The following is a 15,768-nucleotide window of genomic DNA, read 5'->3' on the forward strand; positions in this document are numbered from 1 at the left end:
GACCCTGGGGTGCATGTCATCAGGCCCCATAGAGCTGTACCTGTTCAATTTCATCAGGTGGTCTCAAACCTGCTCTTCACTTACAGTGGGAGGGACTTTACTCCCTCAAACCATGCCTAGAGGTTCAGGGACTTGAGAGATCTGGGAAGCCTGACTGACAATAAAAAATGAGGCAAAGAAAATGTTCAGTATCTCAGCCTTCTCCATGTCTGTTCTTACCAGTTCTCTCTTCTAATTTATCAGAGGGACTATACTCTCCTTGGACTTTCAAATGGTACCAATGTACCTTTAGAATACCTTTTTGTTATTCTTTACATCCTTTGACAAGCTCAGCCCTATATGTGCTTTGGCTTTTCTGATCCCATCCCTGCACATACATGTACAGACGACATCCCTTTACTCTTCCCAGGCCATGTGTCCCTGCTTCCACTGCCTGTGCATTTCCTTCTTATATCTCAGTTTGACTAGCAGGTCCTTGCTCAGACAGACCAGCTTCCTGCCTTCCTTGCTCAACTTCTTATGCATGGGGATGGAGACCTCTTGAACTCTAAGTCCTTAAAGAGTTGCCAGCTCTGATCAGTTCTTCTGTCAATAAGCAGAATGTCCCAGGGGATCTCATTCTCTAGTTCTTTAAATAGCTGTAATTTTGCTCTTCTAAAGTTCAGGGCCCTGACTTTGCTTTATGCCAGGCCCTGTTAATTGGAATAATTTACTAATTTAAGTAATTAACTCATAGTGATTTATTTAATTAATTAACTGCTAGCTAATCATTGGAATTATTTACTAATTCCAATTTCAAGCAAAGCTGGCTGAAAGCTAGCTCGTTCGCTTTGGGTTTCACAACTAACTCAAAATGTTTTTAGATAGATATCATCTTGCATATTTCCAAGCACTGAAGCTCACAGTGACATCAAATACATTTGGCTTTTCTTTGAAAAATATTCATCAAAAAATACAACACAACTTCTTTTTCCCGTAGAAGTACAGAGTACTCTTATGATTAGTCCTCCAAGACTATAAAACAGAAATGACATATTTGGGCAATGATTTATAATGTTGTGTGACAAGGTTTCCTTCATACTCTGTAAAACAAAATTCTAAAATGTATAGGACAGTTATACACAACACAAACAAGAGATTCCCTACTGGGTCTTCATCCAAAGGGAAATGATGGATCAGATGAGACATCTTGCAGAAGTTTGGCTATAGTTCTGCTTGGTGTTTCATAAAATCTTTGCATGCTCTAGCTACAAAATATTTGTACTAGAAGGAAAAAATTGCCTGTGTGCTTTAAAAATGTGGTTAATAGTGGGGTTTAGCACAATTATACTGTCAATTTACACTGCCAAAATGCTAAGTAATTCTGTGAGAGGGTTACCATCACAACATAGCTCTGCAAATATTAGCATTTTCAATGCTATTTCACCTTCTTATGTAAAACTGTACCGGTAAACATCTTCTTTGTCTTTTGTCAGATATATGATATAGCTAGTCTGGCAAAAAGCTCCTACACCTTAGGAAACCTGTAGTTTGGCCTTAGAAAATGAAGTTATGCTTTCCAGCTGTGTGTTTCACTGATACAGTTTCAAGTCCAAACATGAATTCCTGAAGCTTTTCTTTCCAACTTGTGCCTGAATCCAAGCATGATATTTATGATAAAATTCCAAAGAAGGTACCAGTGAAAACAGTGTTCATGACAGCTGACATAAATGTTTGGAACAATTGCAGCAGCTTGAATTCTACTTTATTTACAGTTGTTTGCTCCTGGCTGTAACTAAAATGTAATATACTGAGCAGCTTTAGATGCTGTCTGGTCTATGATACCATTTCTGCTTTGTGTCTGACTTCTGTTTGTTCCTTATTTCAGACATATACTCAAATTCAATTCTAAACTCTGCACTGGTGCAGTCTCACCTTGAGTACTGTGTGCAGTTTTGGGCACCACAATATGAGAAGGACATAAAACTATTAGAGAGTGTCCAAAGGAGGGCAACAAAAATGATGAAGGGCCTAAAAGGCAAGATGTATGAGGAGTGGCTGAGGTCCCTTGGTTTGTTCAGCCCAGGGCAGAGCAAGCTGAAGGGAGACATGAAAAAGATGTGAAAATGTTAGTGGCTGCCTTTAGAAGAGTAAAGGCATGCAAAGTCTGATGCAAAGACTTTTACATCCCCGAATCACTGTTCATCAGCATGGAAATTTTGGAAGCAGTGACAGACAAGACACTCCTAAGCAGTTCCATTTACTCCCATTCCTGGTGAACACCAGGTTGGTTGTACTGATGCAGCACTCTGTAAGATCATAGTATAAACACCGTGGCTTAACTTGGGTCAAGCTACAAAACAATCCCCCAGATGGAACCAGAAAATACTTTCAGCTGGGTTTGTTCAATGCTTTGGGTGCTGTAGTCCAAGAATGCAGATTATGCATCTTCACAATAAAGGAGTGCAGTACTGTGTGTGGCAAAGAAAAACTATTTAAGCCTCATAAGTGTTGAAGCCCTGTCTCAAAAAATTACAGCCCCAAACCATTTCTGTATCTCTGTATTGCTGTACTGAGGCAGTCACTGCTTACAAAACAGTGACAGACAATGCTCTGTCTGTCAAGGTACAGAGGTATCACAGAACTCCAGACTGAGCTAGTAAACAAAGATGGAATCTATTCTAAAACACTGAATAAAAATAATGTCCAACACCAATTCTCAGAAGTTTTTTTTTTTTTTTTTTTTTTCAAACTGCCTGCAAACATTAATTTTCTTAGCTTCATGACACACCTGTTAGTGTTTTTGTGGTTATTTTCTGGATGAAGCAGAAGTATCCAGAGTATTTTAAATTACTTTTCTTAAATGACCTAAATTTAGTTATGTGAACTAGGACTGAGAATAACATAAAACAATGATTTATGACTAAGCCACAGAACTACCCTTTCATAACCATTACCAAGGTATTATATAAAGGCTACTTCTATTACATTGAGTACTGCTGTGGAATGTAATAAGCTATCACAAGTAGTTATGTATTCCTGAGGATGTGCCCATCAAGAAATGAATGAAGGGTGTTTCTTGTGGTGAACTAAGGAGTTTAATTAGTATCTTTGCCTTAGACTTCCTTGATCATTTAGGCTTTCTGATGGTTATGTATCCACAATGTTTATTGACTGTAACTGGAGTTGTGCATATGTGAACTCTGAAAATCTGCCTCTTAAGCCCTCAGGGTACCACAGCATTACAAAATACAGACAACCTGATTGCTTCAGAAGCACATTAGTTACAATTTCTCTTTATTCTCCTTTGCATGTAATGTGCTTTTTCCAGCTTGTTTTCCATCCCTCTTGCATACCATCTCCACTTCTCATCTAGCTCTGACAGTCTTTCAATGCTCTTTGGGTTTCAGAATTTCCCATCTTAGAGAATTTAGTTTCCTACCTGCCTGAATTTATATTGCTTGAAATCTTCATACACCCTTAATTTCCTTTAACACTGAAGTCTCTTCATCAGAGAAAAGTAACTATTGGAAACTTTAAAATGCACATTTTCCTTGTGCCTAGTGTATAAAGGGCAGACTGGTTCCAAGCCATAAATATAAACAGGTCTGTTTGTTCTTAAAAGGATTTAGGTTGAGTGAAGTTGCTTTATAGGTATGTAACTTCTTAGTATTGAAGTTGGGAAATGAAAGAGAAAACATATCATCTACTCACCACTCAATGTGTTTGGCTATAGTATTTTCACCTTAGCTATTCCTTGAGCGGCATGCACTAGCTACTCCTGGAGCTTACTTACCCAATTGTGCTGCATGAAGTTTATGTACTACTTTTTTTTTTTTTTTTTTTTTTTTTTTAAGTAATACAGAACAGACCCCTAAAATACAGAAGAACTCAAAAAATCAAACCTGTCATGGGGAGAAGGAAGAGAGGCAGTGAACGAGATTCATACATCTTACTGATCATTCCAAGAAGTATAAGTAGAGCACAGCAGTTTCTAGAGCCTTCCAGACATGCTCCTCAGCAGCACAGACCTCTGTGATAGCTCTGTGGTTGGCTTGTGTTGTAGAATTCTGTAGTCATTTTCATGTGGTTTTGGGACAAAATCCAGCTCACTGATTTCCACATTGTTTAGTGTGCTTGGTATTCCAAAGAAGGTTTTTGAAACCAATATCCTTCTCTGAACATTACACAACTGTTTTCTGGAAGAATAGGATTTAATCCTACTACTTTTGGCCCAAAGGGTTTCTAAATGTTTATGCCAACATTTAGATCAATACAGCCTACTCTCATCTGCGGCTACAACAGATACATGATAGGGTGTTTTCAAATTTCAGGTAGTGTTGCAAGTGCACAAAGGGGAAAGGTATGTTCATAACATAAACAGAACATGCCCATCATGGGAGATCACAACAAACATATATAAAGGCAGGTGTGGCATTGGAAACTGGAATAAGAACCCCTCATGGAACAACATGGAACAACAAGGTTTCGGGGAGGATACAGCAGGAAGTGAGGGCAGCAGTCCCTAATCAAGAGCTTCCTCCAGAGCTTGGGAGTGTCGCGATGCACAAATGTGATGGATGAAGAAAGCAGAGGGTGTAGCTGAAAAGGAAACAAACAGTGTCAATGAGTACAGGAAAAATGGACTGAAGCTTAGCAAAACTTCCATAATGAGGAATAATAACTGTAATTAAGAGGCAAAGGTGAGCGAGAGCTGATGAAAGAATTTAGCACTGAAATGCAGTGCAAGTCTAAATATAACTGGGGAGGGAATGTGGCTGTAGATCATTCTGTTATTGTTAAGTGAAGCAAAATATGGTCCTGCATCATAGGCTGTGCTATTACATTGTAACCACTCCTAAGTACTTACACACTCCTCTCAACTACTTTCTCTTGCAAAAGCTGCAGGTAAATGCTGTGACCACCATCTGCACTTGGCATTCTGCCCCTTCCACGTAGCTTTCAGAGACCTGACCTCTGATCACAAACTTTTCTGGTCTCAACCTCACCCTCTGCCCCTCCTTTCTAAGTACTATTTCCATACTTAAAGAAGTAATAGGGTATTTTGACTTGCAGTGAGTGAGAACGCTGTTGTTTAATTGGTACTTGAAAAAGGTGTATCAGGTTAGATCAACCCAGGATTATTTGTGCCTCTTTCTTAACAGGTGGTGATAACAGCAGCTTTCTCACACTGTTCCTATGGCTAATTTCCAAGTGCTCTAACAGGAGAATATGCTGCACCTGTGCACTGTGGGGTTCTTTGTACCTTCTCTAAAACGCTGCTCCTGAAGCAACTGAAAGCATCATTAATCCTGCGTGGCTGGGGGGACAGGTGGAGCCTATATATATATATACATATATATATATATATATATATATACACATACATATATATATATATATACATACATATATATATATACACACACACATATATATATATATACATATATATATATATACACACATACATATATATATATATATATACATACATATATATATATACACACATATATATACATATATATATGTATATATATGTGAGGTTCTGTATATATATATATACATACACATACATACATACACACATATACATACACAATGTATATATATACAGACATATCCCTAGAACCTCACTCATCATATTTCTGCACACCCTAATGCTGTAAAAAAGGCTCGGCAAGCACCACGCTTGCGTTTCAGCATGAGGATGGTTGGGGCCGCTGTCCTTCCCAACCCAGCTGGTTCCGTAGCAGAAATTTTCAGCCAGGCGCGACGAAAGACTGCACGCCCCCATCACACCCCAGCGCCTCACGCTTTTAAGGACTTTATTTTTTATTATTAATGTTTGCCACGCAGCCCCCCGCGTTCCTCCAGGAGCGGAAGGGGCGGGCGTGTCCCTGAGGACGTGACGCGTTTCCAGATGGCGGACTACAGGCCCCAGGGGGCGTCGCGGGGCGGCGGCCATGTCCGTGCCCGTGCCCGTGCCGGTGCCGGACATGTCGGCGGCGGCCGCCCCCGAGTACGAGGTGGGGGAGCTGCACAGCCGTGCCTTCAGTGTCGGCGCCCTGGGCCGCGCCTGGCGGCAGCAGCTAGGGCCCCCCGACCTCTCTCTGGCGGCGGAGGAGGAGGAGGAGGAAGATGAGGAGGAGGAGGACATGGCCGTGGCGGAGGAGCTGGGCTGCGGCTTGGAGACGGCGGCCGAGCTGCGGGCAGTCTGCAGGTGGCCGCGGGAGCGGGGGGCTGCGGGGGTGGGTGGGTTCCTCCTCCCCCCCCCCCCATCTATTTTCCTCTGGAATAAATAGTGGAGAAGGAAAACGTTTCTGCATAGAGCAGTGCTGTGCTTTTCCTTACGGTGTGGGCTTGTCGTGGTGATGAACCGGGTAAAGACGCGGCGCTCTGCAGGTAACGGCGTCCCTGCGCAGCGCTGACCGTGTGCGGGTGTGTGTGTATGTGCTCGTAGGACGCCCTGGTGGCAGAAGGGGAATTCAGGTGAAGAAAGCAACCAGACATCAGTCTTTACACCGCCTAGACGGGCCCTGGCACCCTACGGGGGTAACTTTTGACCCTGTGCATCCTCAGCCTCTGCCTGCTTTCTCTGTCGAGGCTGGCTGTGCAAGGCTTGGCTCCTGACGCTTGGTGCAGGGGACAGTGCTGTTGTGCTGAGCTGCCCAGCCGGCACTGGGTCTGGGAAAGAAAAAAGGTTCTTATGTTGTTGTGCACTGGTTCCCATGTAGCTCTGCTCCTATTTGCAGACCGGTGAATTGCAAACTTGTGCTAGCACGGGAAGGGGAGAACCATCGGCTGAATATGAGCCAGCAGTGTGCTCAGGTGGCCAAGAAGGCCAACGGCATCCTGGCTTGTATCAGGAACAGTGTGGCCAGCAGGGCTAGGGAGGTGATCGTCCCCCTGTACTCAGCTCTGGTGAGGCCGCACCTCGAGTACTGTGTTCAGTTTTGGGCCCCTCGCTACAAGAAGGACATGGAGGTGCTTGAGCGGGTGCAGAGAAGGGCAACGAAGCTGGTGAGGGGCCTGGAGAACAAGTCCTACGAGGAGCGGCTGAGGGAGCTGGGCTTGTTCAGCCTGGAGAAGAGGAGGCTCAGGGGTGACCTTATCGCTCTTTACAGGTACCTTAAAGGAGGCAGTAGAGAGGTGGGGGTTGGTTTGTTCTCCCACATGCCTGGTGACAGGACGAGGGGGAATGGGCTAAAGTTGCACCAGGGGAGGTTTAGGTTAGATGTTAGGAAGAACTTCTTTACCTAAAGGGTTGTTAGGCATTGGAACAGGCTGCCCAGGGAAGTGGTGGAGTCAGCATCCCTGGAAGTCTTTAAAAGATGTTTAGATGTAGAGCTTAGGGATATGGTTTAGTGGGGACTGTTAGTGTTAGGTCAGAGGTTGGACTCGATGATCTTGAGGTCTCTTCCAACCTAGAAATTCTGTGATCCAGGTGCTAGATCAGCAGGATCTATCATGTTAAGGCTGAGAGGCATCAGACTTCCAGATCAGATAAGTAGTGAGAATCACCTGCTCTTACCCGACCTCTAGGAAAGGCTGGATTTCACACAGCAATTGCTTCAGAAAGCGTCACAGCTGGTGGTTTGCCTGCAGCTCATCAGTTACAAAGATGCACCAGAGCTCTGTTGCTATATGTATGGCTTTGTGCAAGTCCCTTGATGGTTGTTTCCTCAAAGGAGGGAGAAGCATGTACTTTTTTTTGTAAAAGCAAGGTGGAGGTGGCTCTCTTTCATGCATGGAGTAGAATGAACTTAGTCTCTGTAGTGCTTTAACCCCAGCAAGCAGCTGAACCCCAGGTAGCTGCTCACTCACTCCCCCCAGCTGGATGGAGGGGGAGCACTTAGAAAGATAAAAGCGGTGTAATGAGAAAGAAAGAAAGAAAAAAGAAAAAGAATAATAATAAGAGGGGGGATGACACAAATTAAAAGAGTGACAGAAAGGCAGTTGCTTACCACCAGCTGACTGATATCTAGCTAGTTGCTGAGTATGGTGCCTCCCCCAGTCATCTTCCCCTCTTCTTACTTGTGAGCACAACGTTGCATAGTACAAGACATTCCCCTGTTCCTCTGGGCCAACTTTCCTGGCTGTGTCCCCTCCCAGCTCCTGGTGCACCCCCAGCCTTCTGACTGTCAGGGCAGTGTATGAAGCAAAGACCTTGCTGCTATGCAAGCACTGCTCTGCAACAAGTAAAATGCCAGTGTGATGTCAGCACTGTTTTCATCATAAATCCAAAACACAGCACCAAAGGAGCTGCTGGAAATAAAATCAGCTATCCCAGCCAAACCAGGACAGTCTCAGATGTGAACAAGAAGGCAAAAGTTGGTAATGTAGCTGGAGTTGCTATCTATATGGGTACACTAAGTGCAAGGTGCATATGAAATCGGACAAGTTGTGTGGTGAGTGTCTTGCTAAATGTTTCCACGCTTTTACTTCAAATTGTGGTGATAACATGACAGCAAAGCCAACATCAGCAACGTTTTTTGAGATGTTCATTAACTGGTAATTACTGTTTGTTTAAATGGTGATGGTGCTTGAGAGGGAGGAGGAGGTGTAGGAACGTACCACACTGCTTCAGTAAAAGGCAAGAAACATGCAGAATTGGAGCCCAGGAGCACTGAGTTCAAAGTTGGAGCCCAAACATACCTGTGTGTATGTTGTGTGTGATGGTGAAAGTTTGGGAAGCCAATCGGAAATCAGGCCCTTTAGGGACAGTTGTAGTGCAGGAAGAAATCAGGACAGTGAGTTATATTTTGCCTTGTCTGTGGAGGAGAAACTTGCTAAGCGTTCTCACATTTTCTAGTGCTGACTTAACTAACCCAGTGCTTTGCTTCAGCTGTCATAGTCCTGGTGATTGGGATTTTTTTAGCATTACTAGGCTTAGGAAAAATAGAGGCTGATGCTAGCATTATAGAGGCTAATGCTAGAGGCTAGCATTAAAAACAGGTCATGTGTTCTGGTGTGGCAGCACTTGTGCAAATGACTCTTTTAAGTTCTCCCTCTGTAGGTATAGTTCCTGTTCCTGTGCTGTGGCTTACTCTCTGCAGTGACCCTGTTTCTTGATCCTTGATGCTGCTACTTTTGCTTAAATTTCAAGCAGATTTTCTGTGCTTTATATTTCCCTTCCTTTATTCCATGCTCTTCTCTTCTGTCTCCTTCCATCTATGACTGCTACATTTCATCTGCTGTCTGCATTTGCTGGGGTTACAGAGCAGTACTGACCATTTGCTGCTGAGTAAAACGTGGAAAGTGATGCTGCGAGCAAGAAATTTTGGAAAAGGGAGGCAAAAAGGGAGAGAGGGTCTATGAGGGAGAAAGAACAGATCATCTGGCAGCTGCCTGTTGGCTTTGCAGGAGAATGAAGATAAACCTGCACATCCTGGTGTGACCTTTTCCCTCATGCAGGCTGGAATCCCAATCCCTAATCTCCATGTGCTTTTGCTTTTAAATTAAATAGTCCTAGCCTCTTGAATCTCTCCTTAACATTGGCCAACCTCAAGTCACCACCTCTGATCACTTTCACTTGCCTGCTCTGAGCTGTTTGTACTTGTCCCTTGAGAAGAGTTGACAGCTGTGGACTGCACCAAGACCTGTTCTGTGCAGTCTGCTGGTCACACTTGTTGTTGGCCTAAATATAGTTTCCTAGGCACTGACATGAAGGCGTGTTGGATATAGACACATTTTCTTGAGTGAGCTACTTGTGACTGAAGTTCTGGCAAGTTAAGCTGTTTTGCTTTGGTTAGAAGAGAAATGGCAAGATGTGGATACTCCTGCTGTACCTGTGTTTAAAAGAAAACTGGTACAGCAGGAGTAAGGGAATCTTTCCTAGACTCAGGATAAAGCTTCAAAACCCACAGTGGAGTCTTTTTCACAATATTTGTGATACAGTGTATCTTTAAGTATTCCTTATGATTTAGACTTTTCTGGTGAGAAGAAATGGAATAATATTTAAATGCTGTTTAACTTGCTGTGCATCCCAGTGTATTGTGGTTGAATCTCTCCTTTTTTTGCACCTGTGTATTTTTCCATTTGCAGGAGAATAACTGCACTTTCACTTTACTTGAATTTGACTCAGTAAGAACAGTTTGCATGCTGCTCAACTTGTGTGCAAACCACGGTTGTATGGATTGTGTGCAGGTATAAAATGCAGTCCCCAGCTAGAAGATCCTGTCAGCTCTTAAACAACCAAGATGTTGGGAGAGTCAGGTTTTGCCCCTTGTTCCGTCAGTCAGCACAGAGGTTTACGCTGGGTGTCAGTAGTGATGTTTGAGAGACTGAAGTGTTTTAATGCTGGAGGTGCTCGGCTATGTTACTCTGTTCTGCCTTCAGAGTGGTTTGTTGGGTAGGCTTAGGCTCAGATCAGTGTGGATTTTAGGTAGGTCAAGAGAGGTGAGGCTTACAGGTACCTTATTTCTCTTCAGCCCTGATTCACCTTCTTGTTTTATTAGAAGGGGGTAGTTGTAAATATCTCTAGGGATGTGTTATAAAGCTGCATTAAGCTAGCATTAGTGTCTTATCGTATTAGTATTTAGCATCTCGTAGCGTTAGTGTCTCAAAGGTGATGAAAGTACAGCCCTCAAAATATGTGTCATACAGAGAGTAGTATAAACACGGTATCTGTTTTAGCAGAAAAGCATCAGGCAAAATACTAAAGAATCCTCAAAGTTTTTAATTTCTAAAACAGAGAAAGTTTTTTTTTGTTGCCAGAATATTCTGAGAAAAGTGAGGCCGTGGTGATTAAGGGCTTTGCTGATGTTCTGTTTCCATGTCCAAATTACCACAGGCCTGGCCTTAGGCTTCTTATTTTTAGCCTTCTTCCAAGGGGACGTCAATTTTATGTAGTACTTTGCATGCTTTATTTAAGTGCGACCTTTGCCTGTTGTTCCCTGTCACTATCCTACAGTTCATCTCAATGCCTGTTAAGCAATTTGGGCATCTGCTGTAATTATTTCCCCCCAGCCATAGCTGAGTGCACTGTTGTGTGTATGACCGCTCTTTGTCTTGAAGCAGCTTGCCTGGGGAGTGAGGTGCGCCTGGTGCAAGCTTTCTGCTGTGCAGTTTGGTAAGTTAGGCACGTGACACCCACTACCTGGGCTTAATTCCCCTAGGGAATAGCCATACACCTTACCAAGGCAGATTTTCCTAAAACTGTGGACCAAGCATTTGTGGTGTGGTTCCGCTGCAGTGGAGTTAACTCCAGTGTGGCCTACAGAAAAGGCCATGTAGCAAGGTCTCTCAGGACTTAAATGCCTGTGATACAGTGAGGCTGATTCAAAAGCCTGAAAAAGGTATTCTGCATGTAACGTTCCTTTAGAAATCAAAGGTTTCTGACTTTGAGGAGTTTGAAATGGCAGTATCAAGGCTCACAAAGGTCCACGCAGCCTCCTAGGAATCCAGTGTCATTTTCTCTTTGTGCTAGCCACCATTCCAGCCTTACACGGAAAATGAGGAAACAGCTTGCATGACAGGTGTTTTTCACTGTGTCTTCTTGAAGCTGCTTCCTAGGGAATGTGAGTTGTTTCCTGGCCTGGATGATTAGTGGGCATTCTGCAGATGCCACAGCCAGAGATTGCTGTCTAATGCTATGGGTGGGAAGGAAAGCATATGTTAAGTACTGGTGAGTTTGACACCGTATGCTTGTGTAGAAGGGAAACTGACTTGCGGAAAACAGACTCCACAATCAGTAAGACTGTAAAGTAGGAATGCTTATGCAGCACAGGGAGTAGTCCCACCAAAATCATGCGCATGTGACATGGCAACTTGCCATGGTTATGTAAAGAGTTGCATATGCATGAAGTATACATGCATATGCAATATGCAATATACATGCATATACAATGTGCCTGTTCATACACATAACCTGTCCCTGCTTCATATTAAAATTAGCTCAAGAAGTCATTTTCATAACCTCCTCACATCTGCACTTGTGCAGTGTCTCCTGGTGGTGGTCGCCGGGGTTTGTGGGCATGAAGGTTGGTGACTCTTCCTTGTCACCACTAGTTGACCTCTTGTGTTTGCGCAGACTCAAAACCACAAAATCCTCATCCTGACAAGAGCTCCTTGGCTCTTGTCCATCCACAGAACCAGTTTCTGCAAGTTTCTTAAGACAGGCTCACGCTCCCATCAAGAGACTAATCTTGGTAAGGGGCTGTCGTGGTTTAACCCGGCCGGCAGCTAAATACCAAGCAGCCGTTCGCTCACCCTCCCCCCTCCCTCTCTGGGACGGGGGAGAGAAATGGAAAGTGAAGCCCGTGAGTTGAGATAAAGACAGTTTAATAAGACAGGAAAATAATAATAACAAAATAATAATAACAATAATAACAATAATGTTACAATGGTGATAATAGGAAAGTAATAATAATATGTACAAACAAGTGATGCACAATGCAATTGCTCACCACCCGCTGACCGATGCCCAGCCTAACCCCGAGCAGTCCGGCCCCCTCCCCCCGGCTAGCCACCCCTATATATTGTTTAGCATGACGTCAGATGGTATGGAATACCCCTTTGGCTAGTTTGGGTCACCTGTCCTGGGTCTGTCCCCTCCCAGCTCTTACTGCACCCCCAGCCTGCCTGTTGGCAGGACAGAGCAAAAGGCTGAGATGTCCTTGGCTTGGTATAAGCACTGCTCTGCAACAATTAAAACATCGGGGTGTTATCAGCACTCTTCTCATCCTAAGCCAAAACACAGCATTCCACCAGCTACTAGGAAGAAAATTAATTCTGTTCTAACTGAAACCAGGACAGGGGCCCAAGGCTTCTTGCTCTAATTAATTTGCACAATGGACAACAGTTACCAAAGACACTAAGTAGCATCCACTAGTTTAATACTGTCAGCGCTCTACCTCTACTTGATAAGATTCTCCTAACTCCCTCTCTCAAAATGGGATTTTGTTGCCTTTGATGTAGGTAGAATTTTACAACATTAGGTTTCAAATCTTGCAAACAACCTACACGTTGCTTAAAGAGCAAAGGGCCTAGGTATGTTTACAAAATGGCAGGACCTCAAGAAATTCAGGGCTTTGAGGTAAATAGGGTCACTGATGCAAGTGCAGGAAGACTTCAGCAAACAGCCTAGGCAAGCTGGTGGGATGTAGATTGTGTTTATTGGCCACAGAAGGGTTATTTGTGAATTGCTTTACCTGCCAGGGGCTATATTTACTTCAATGGATGGGCTGTTCATAACAGTGACCTGTGCTGAATGGAGAACAACCCTATCTAAAGCTGATGCTTGCTGTATATTCTCCGAAGTACTCTTTATGTTGCTTAAAATGACTATTCTTTAGCAGCAGTCTGCATCCAATACAGGGCTGACTTAATTGTCTCTGCCTGTAGTTCCTCTGGCGGGAATCTTAAGGATAAGGTTGGTTCTTTTTCTAAGGGGTTGCAAGTAATTGCTGCATTGTTTTTATTTGTTTCTTTTTAAAAATAATACATCTGAATGAATCTTCTCAGTAACTTGAAATACACAGAAAAATTCTTATTTTTCTTTTGGAGTACATCTGGATGGTGTGAAAGTATCTAAACAGCAGTAAATACAAGTAATCGTCAGTGCAGAATAAATTTATTGGGTCATCAGAAGTAGGCCACCTACCCTGAACCGAAACCTTATCTCTGACGTTTACTTACTGTCAGCTGATAGCAGCTGGTTCCAGACTTCTGTTTCTCAATTGCTGTATACTCCTGTGCAGTCCTGCTCTAATGACTTATCCATTACTGCAATTATAGACTTCCCGAGCTTAGTATTGTTGACATGGAGGACGTTAGAAGATGATAATGAAAAAGAATATAACCAAATCATGCATTACATTGAGAATAGATAGTACAATCTTTTTTTTTTTTTTTTCCTCCTGGATTCCACCAGTGCTCTCCTTCTCTATATGGAGAGGTTTGCATAGCTTTGTTGGGATTCAACCTGAACAATGACATAAGCAGCGATATAAGCCCTGACTTTATATAGTCTGCAAGCAGTGGGGAGACAGATCAAGTCTGATTCAAAGTGGGTGATACTTCTCTATTTTAAATGTGTTTTGTTTTTTTTTTTTTTAGACTATTTTCATGTTGGATAAAATTTGCCTTGATTAATAATAAAATAATAATAATAAAAAAACTGTTTTTTGAATCAGCATTTTTCTGTCTGTTTTTAAATAAAAAAGGTAAGTGATGCTAGTATAATAGTGTCTAATCTGAAGCCTACACATGGATAGTTGGGTCTGTTTGTGGCGTGATGTGGAATAACTTTATATTATAGAACTGTGACAGGATGCAGATGTGGTGTTCTGAAGGATTTATTTTATTTTATTTTTTTAATGTATTGATGAGAAGGCACTTCTTTACTCTGAGGGTGATAGAGCAATGGCACAGGTTGTCCAGAGAGGTTGTGGAGTCTCCTTCTCTGGAGATACTCAAAACCTGCCTGGATGCCATCCTGTGCAACGTGCTCTGGGTGATCCTGCTTGGCAGAGGAGTTGGACTAGATGATCTCCAGAGGTCCCTTCCAACCTCGGCCATTCTGTGGTTTAGTGAGAAATTTCATCCTTGTTTATGGTATGAAAGCATGACATTTGTATAATCTGTTTAAATCAGTACTGCAGCCAAACCAGTTCTGCTCTTCCATCCTACATCCTGCAGTGATTTGCACTACAGCAAAAAATTCTAGTTAGCTGTACTTTGGAAACTGTATGGGCACAAAAAGAGTGAGTGTTAAAAGGGTCTGAGGATGGAAAGAAGGATGCAAGGAAGGGTGGACCTACCGCTTTCAGCAGAAATGTTGTTTAATTCCCACTGGAAGAAGTATGGTGTAAATTAATGCCTTAATACAGCAGTCAGTGCTTGTGTGAATGTGGTGGCTTGCCTATATGTGTTTAGGTGAGTTGTTAGCTTTGCCATATGGGTTGAGGCTGATGGTTCTTTTTGGTTGAATCTGTTTTGCCATATATCATCAAAAAATTGGAGCAGGTGGGTGGGATTTTAAAAAGTCAAGTGACGTTCTTAGTTTATAAAAAGTGTTGGACACACATGGGGCTTGTTACACCTCTGTAGACAGCTGTGCTATGTTAGGAAGAACGCGAAACAGAGAAAACTTGCCCAATGTCTGTGAAAGCCAGGAATAAATTCAAGGACTCTTTTACTTCTGGTTCTCTGTCTTACCAGGGCATAAGAGCAGTAGAGTTGATTTAGGCTATGCAAGCTGTGCCTTGTTTATTTGCATTTTACTGTCTTTGTTCCTTTTAAGAACAACTTACAGATTTTTGTTAAGTATGAAAAAATGTGCAATAACTGTTTTCTTTGTTGTCCTAGTGTTGATATGTTAATGTCTCCCGATAAAGACAAGGACCCAGAAGTTATTCCTGAAGATAGCAGTTTACTAACTCTTCGGTATGTTGCTACCATATACTGTCTGTATCCTCATTTGGGGGAAGGGAAGAAGACCAAACAAACACAACAGCGAGGTTAGCTGCACGTTCATTTTCTAGGCCATGGCGTACTTTCTGAAGCAGTGTCTAGAAATACTCTAAGGGCAGAAACACCACGTTAGGACAAGCTAGTTGGTATGAGTCTTCTGCTTGAATGTTACTTTGGATTTTTTTTTTATTTTTTTATTGAAGATATGACACAGAATACACCATCTTTCTTCCTGGAAGCATTGAGGATTCCTGAACCTAGGTGCTTCTGAATTAGTGCATTTTGAGCACACAGGAAACTTCCTGAGAGCATGTGAAGAAGGTTACTGTAAAAAATAAAAAAATACATCTTTAGTTCTTATCTCTAGCA

At 42.7% G+C, this 15,768-nt stretch overlaps 1 protein-coding gene and 1 long non-coding RNA gene across 5 annotated transcripts in view; one reads left to right on the forward strand and one right to left on the reverse strand.

The window, feature by feature from the left end:
- Nucleotides 1-4,174: 4,174 nt before the first annotated feature.
- On the reverse strand, nucleotides 4,175-5,839 carry LOC311427484. 2 transcript variants are annotated; one of them, XR_014687383.1, is made up of 3 exons: nucleotides 5,639-5,839; nucleotides 5,246-5,318; nucleotides 4,175-4,581 (listed from the first exon to the last, which is right to left on the reverse strand). It is a non-coding gene; the product is annotated as an uncharacterized lncRNA (long non-coding RNA). The 2 variants fall into 2 exon arrangements; XR_014687384.1 differs by having other exon boundaries at nucleotides 5,581-5,839.
- Nucleotides 5,840-5,933: 94 nt separating this feature from the next.
- The window catches only part of SNAPC3 (small nuclear RNA activating complex polypeptide 3), a 30,361-nt gene continuing 20,526 nt past the window's right edge, over nucleotides 5,934-15,768 (forward strand). For all 3 annotated transcript variants that reach the window (XR_014687381.1, XM_084504873.1, XM_084504872.1), the window contains exons 1-2: nucleotides 5,934-6,205; nucleotides 15,295-15,372. Coding sequence is in view for 2 of the 3 variants with exons in the window: in XM_084504873.1 (XP_084360999.1) it covers nucleotides 5,949-6,205; nucleotides 15,295-15,372 (335 nt within the window). In the remaining variant the exon portion in view is untranslated. The remainder of the gene's footprint in view (nucleotides 6,206-15,294; nucleotides 15,373-15,768) is intronic.

This window comes from Aythya ferina, assembly GCF_964211825.1.
Source record: "Aythya ferina genome assembly, chromosome: Z".
Taxonomy (NCBI): domain Eukaryota; kingdom Metazoa; phylum Chordata; class Aves; order Anseriformes; family Anatidae; genus Aythya; species Aythya ferina.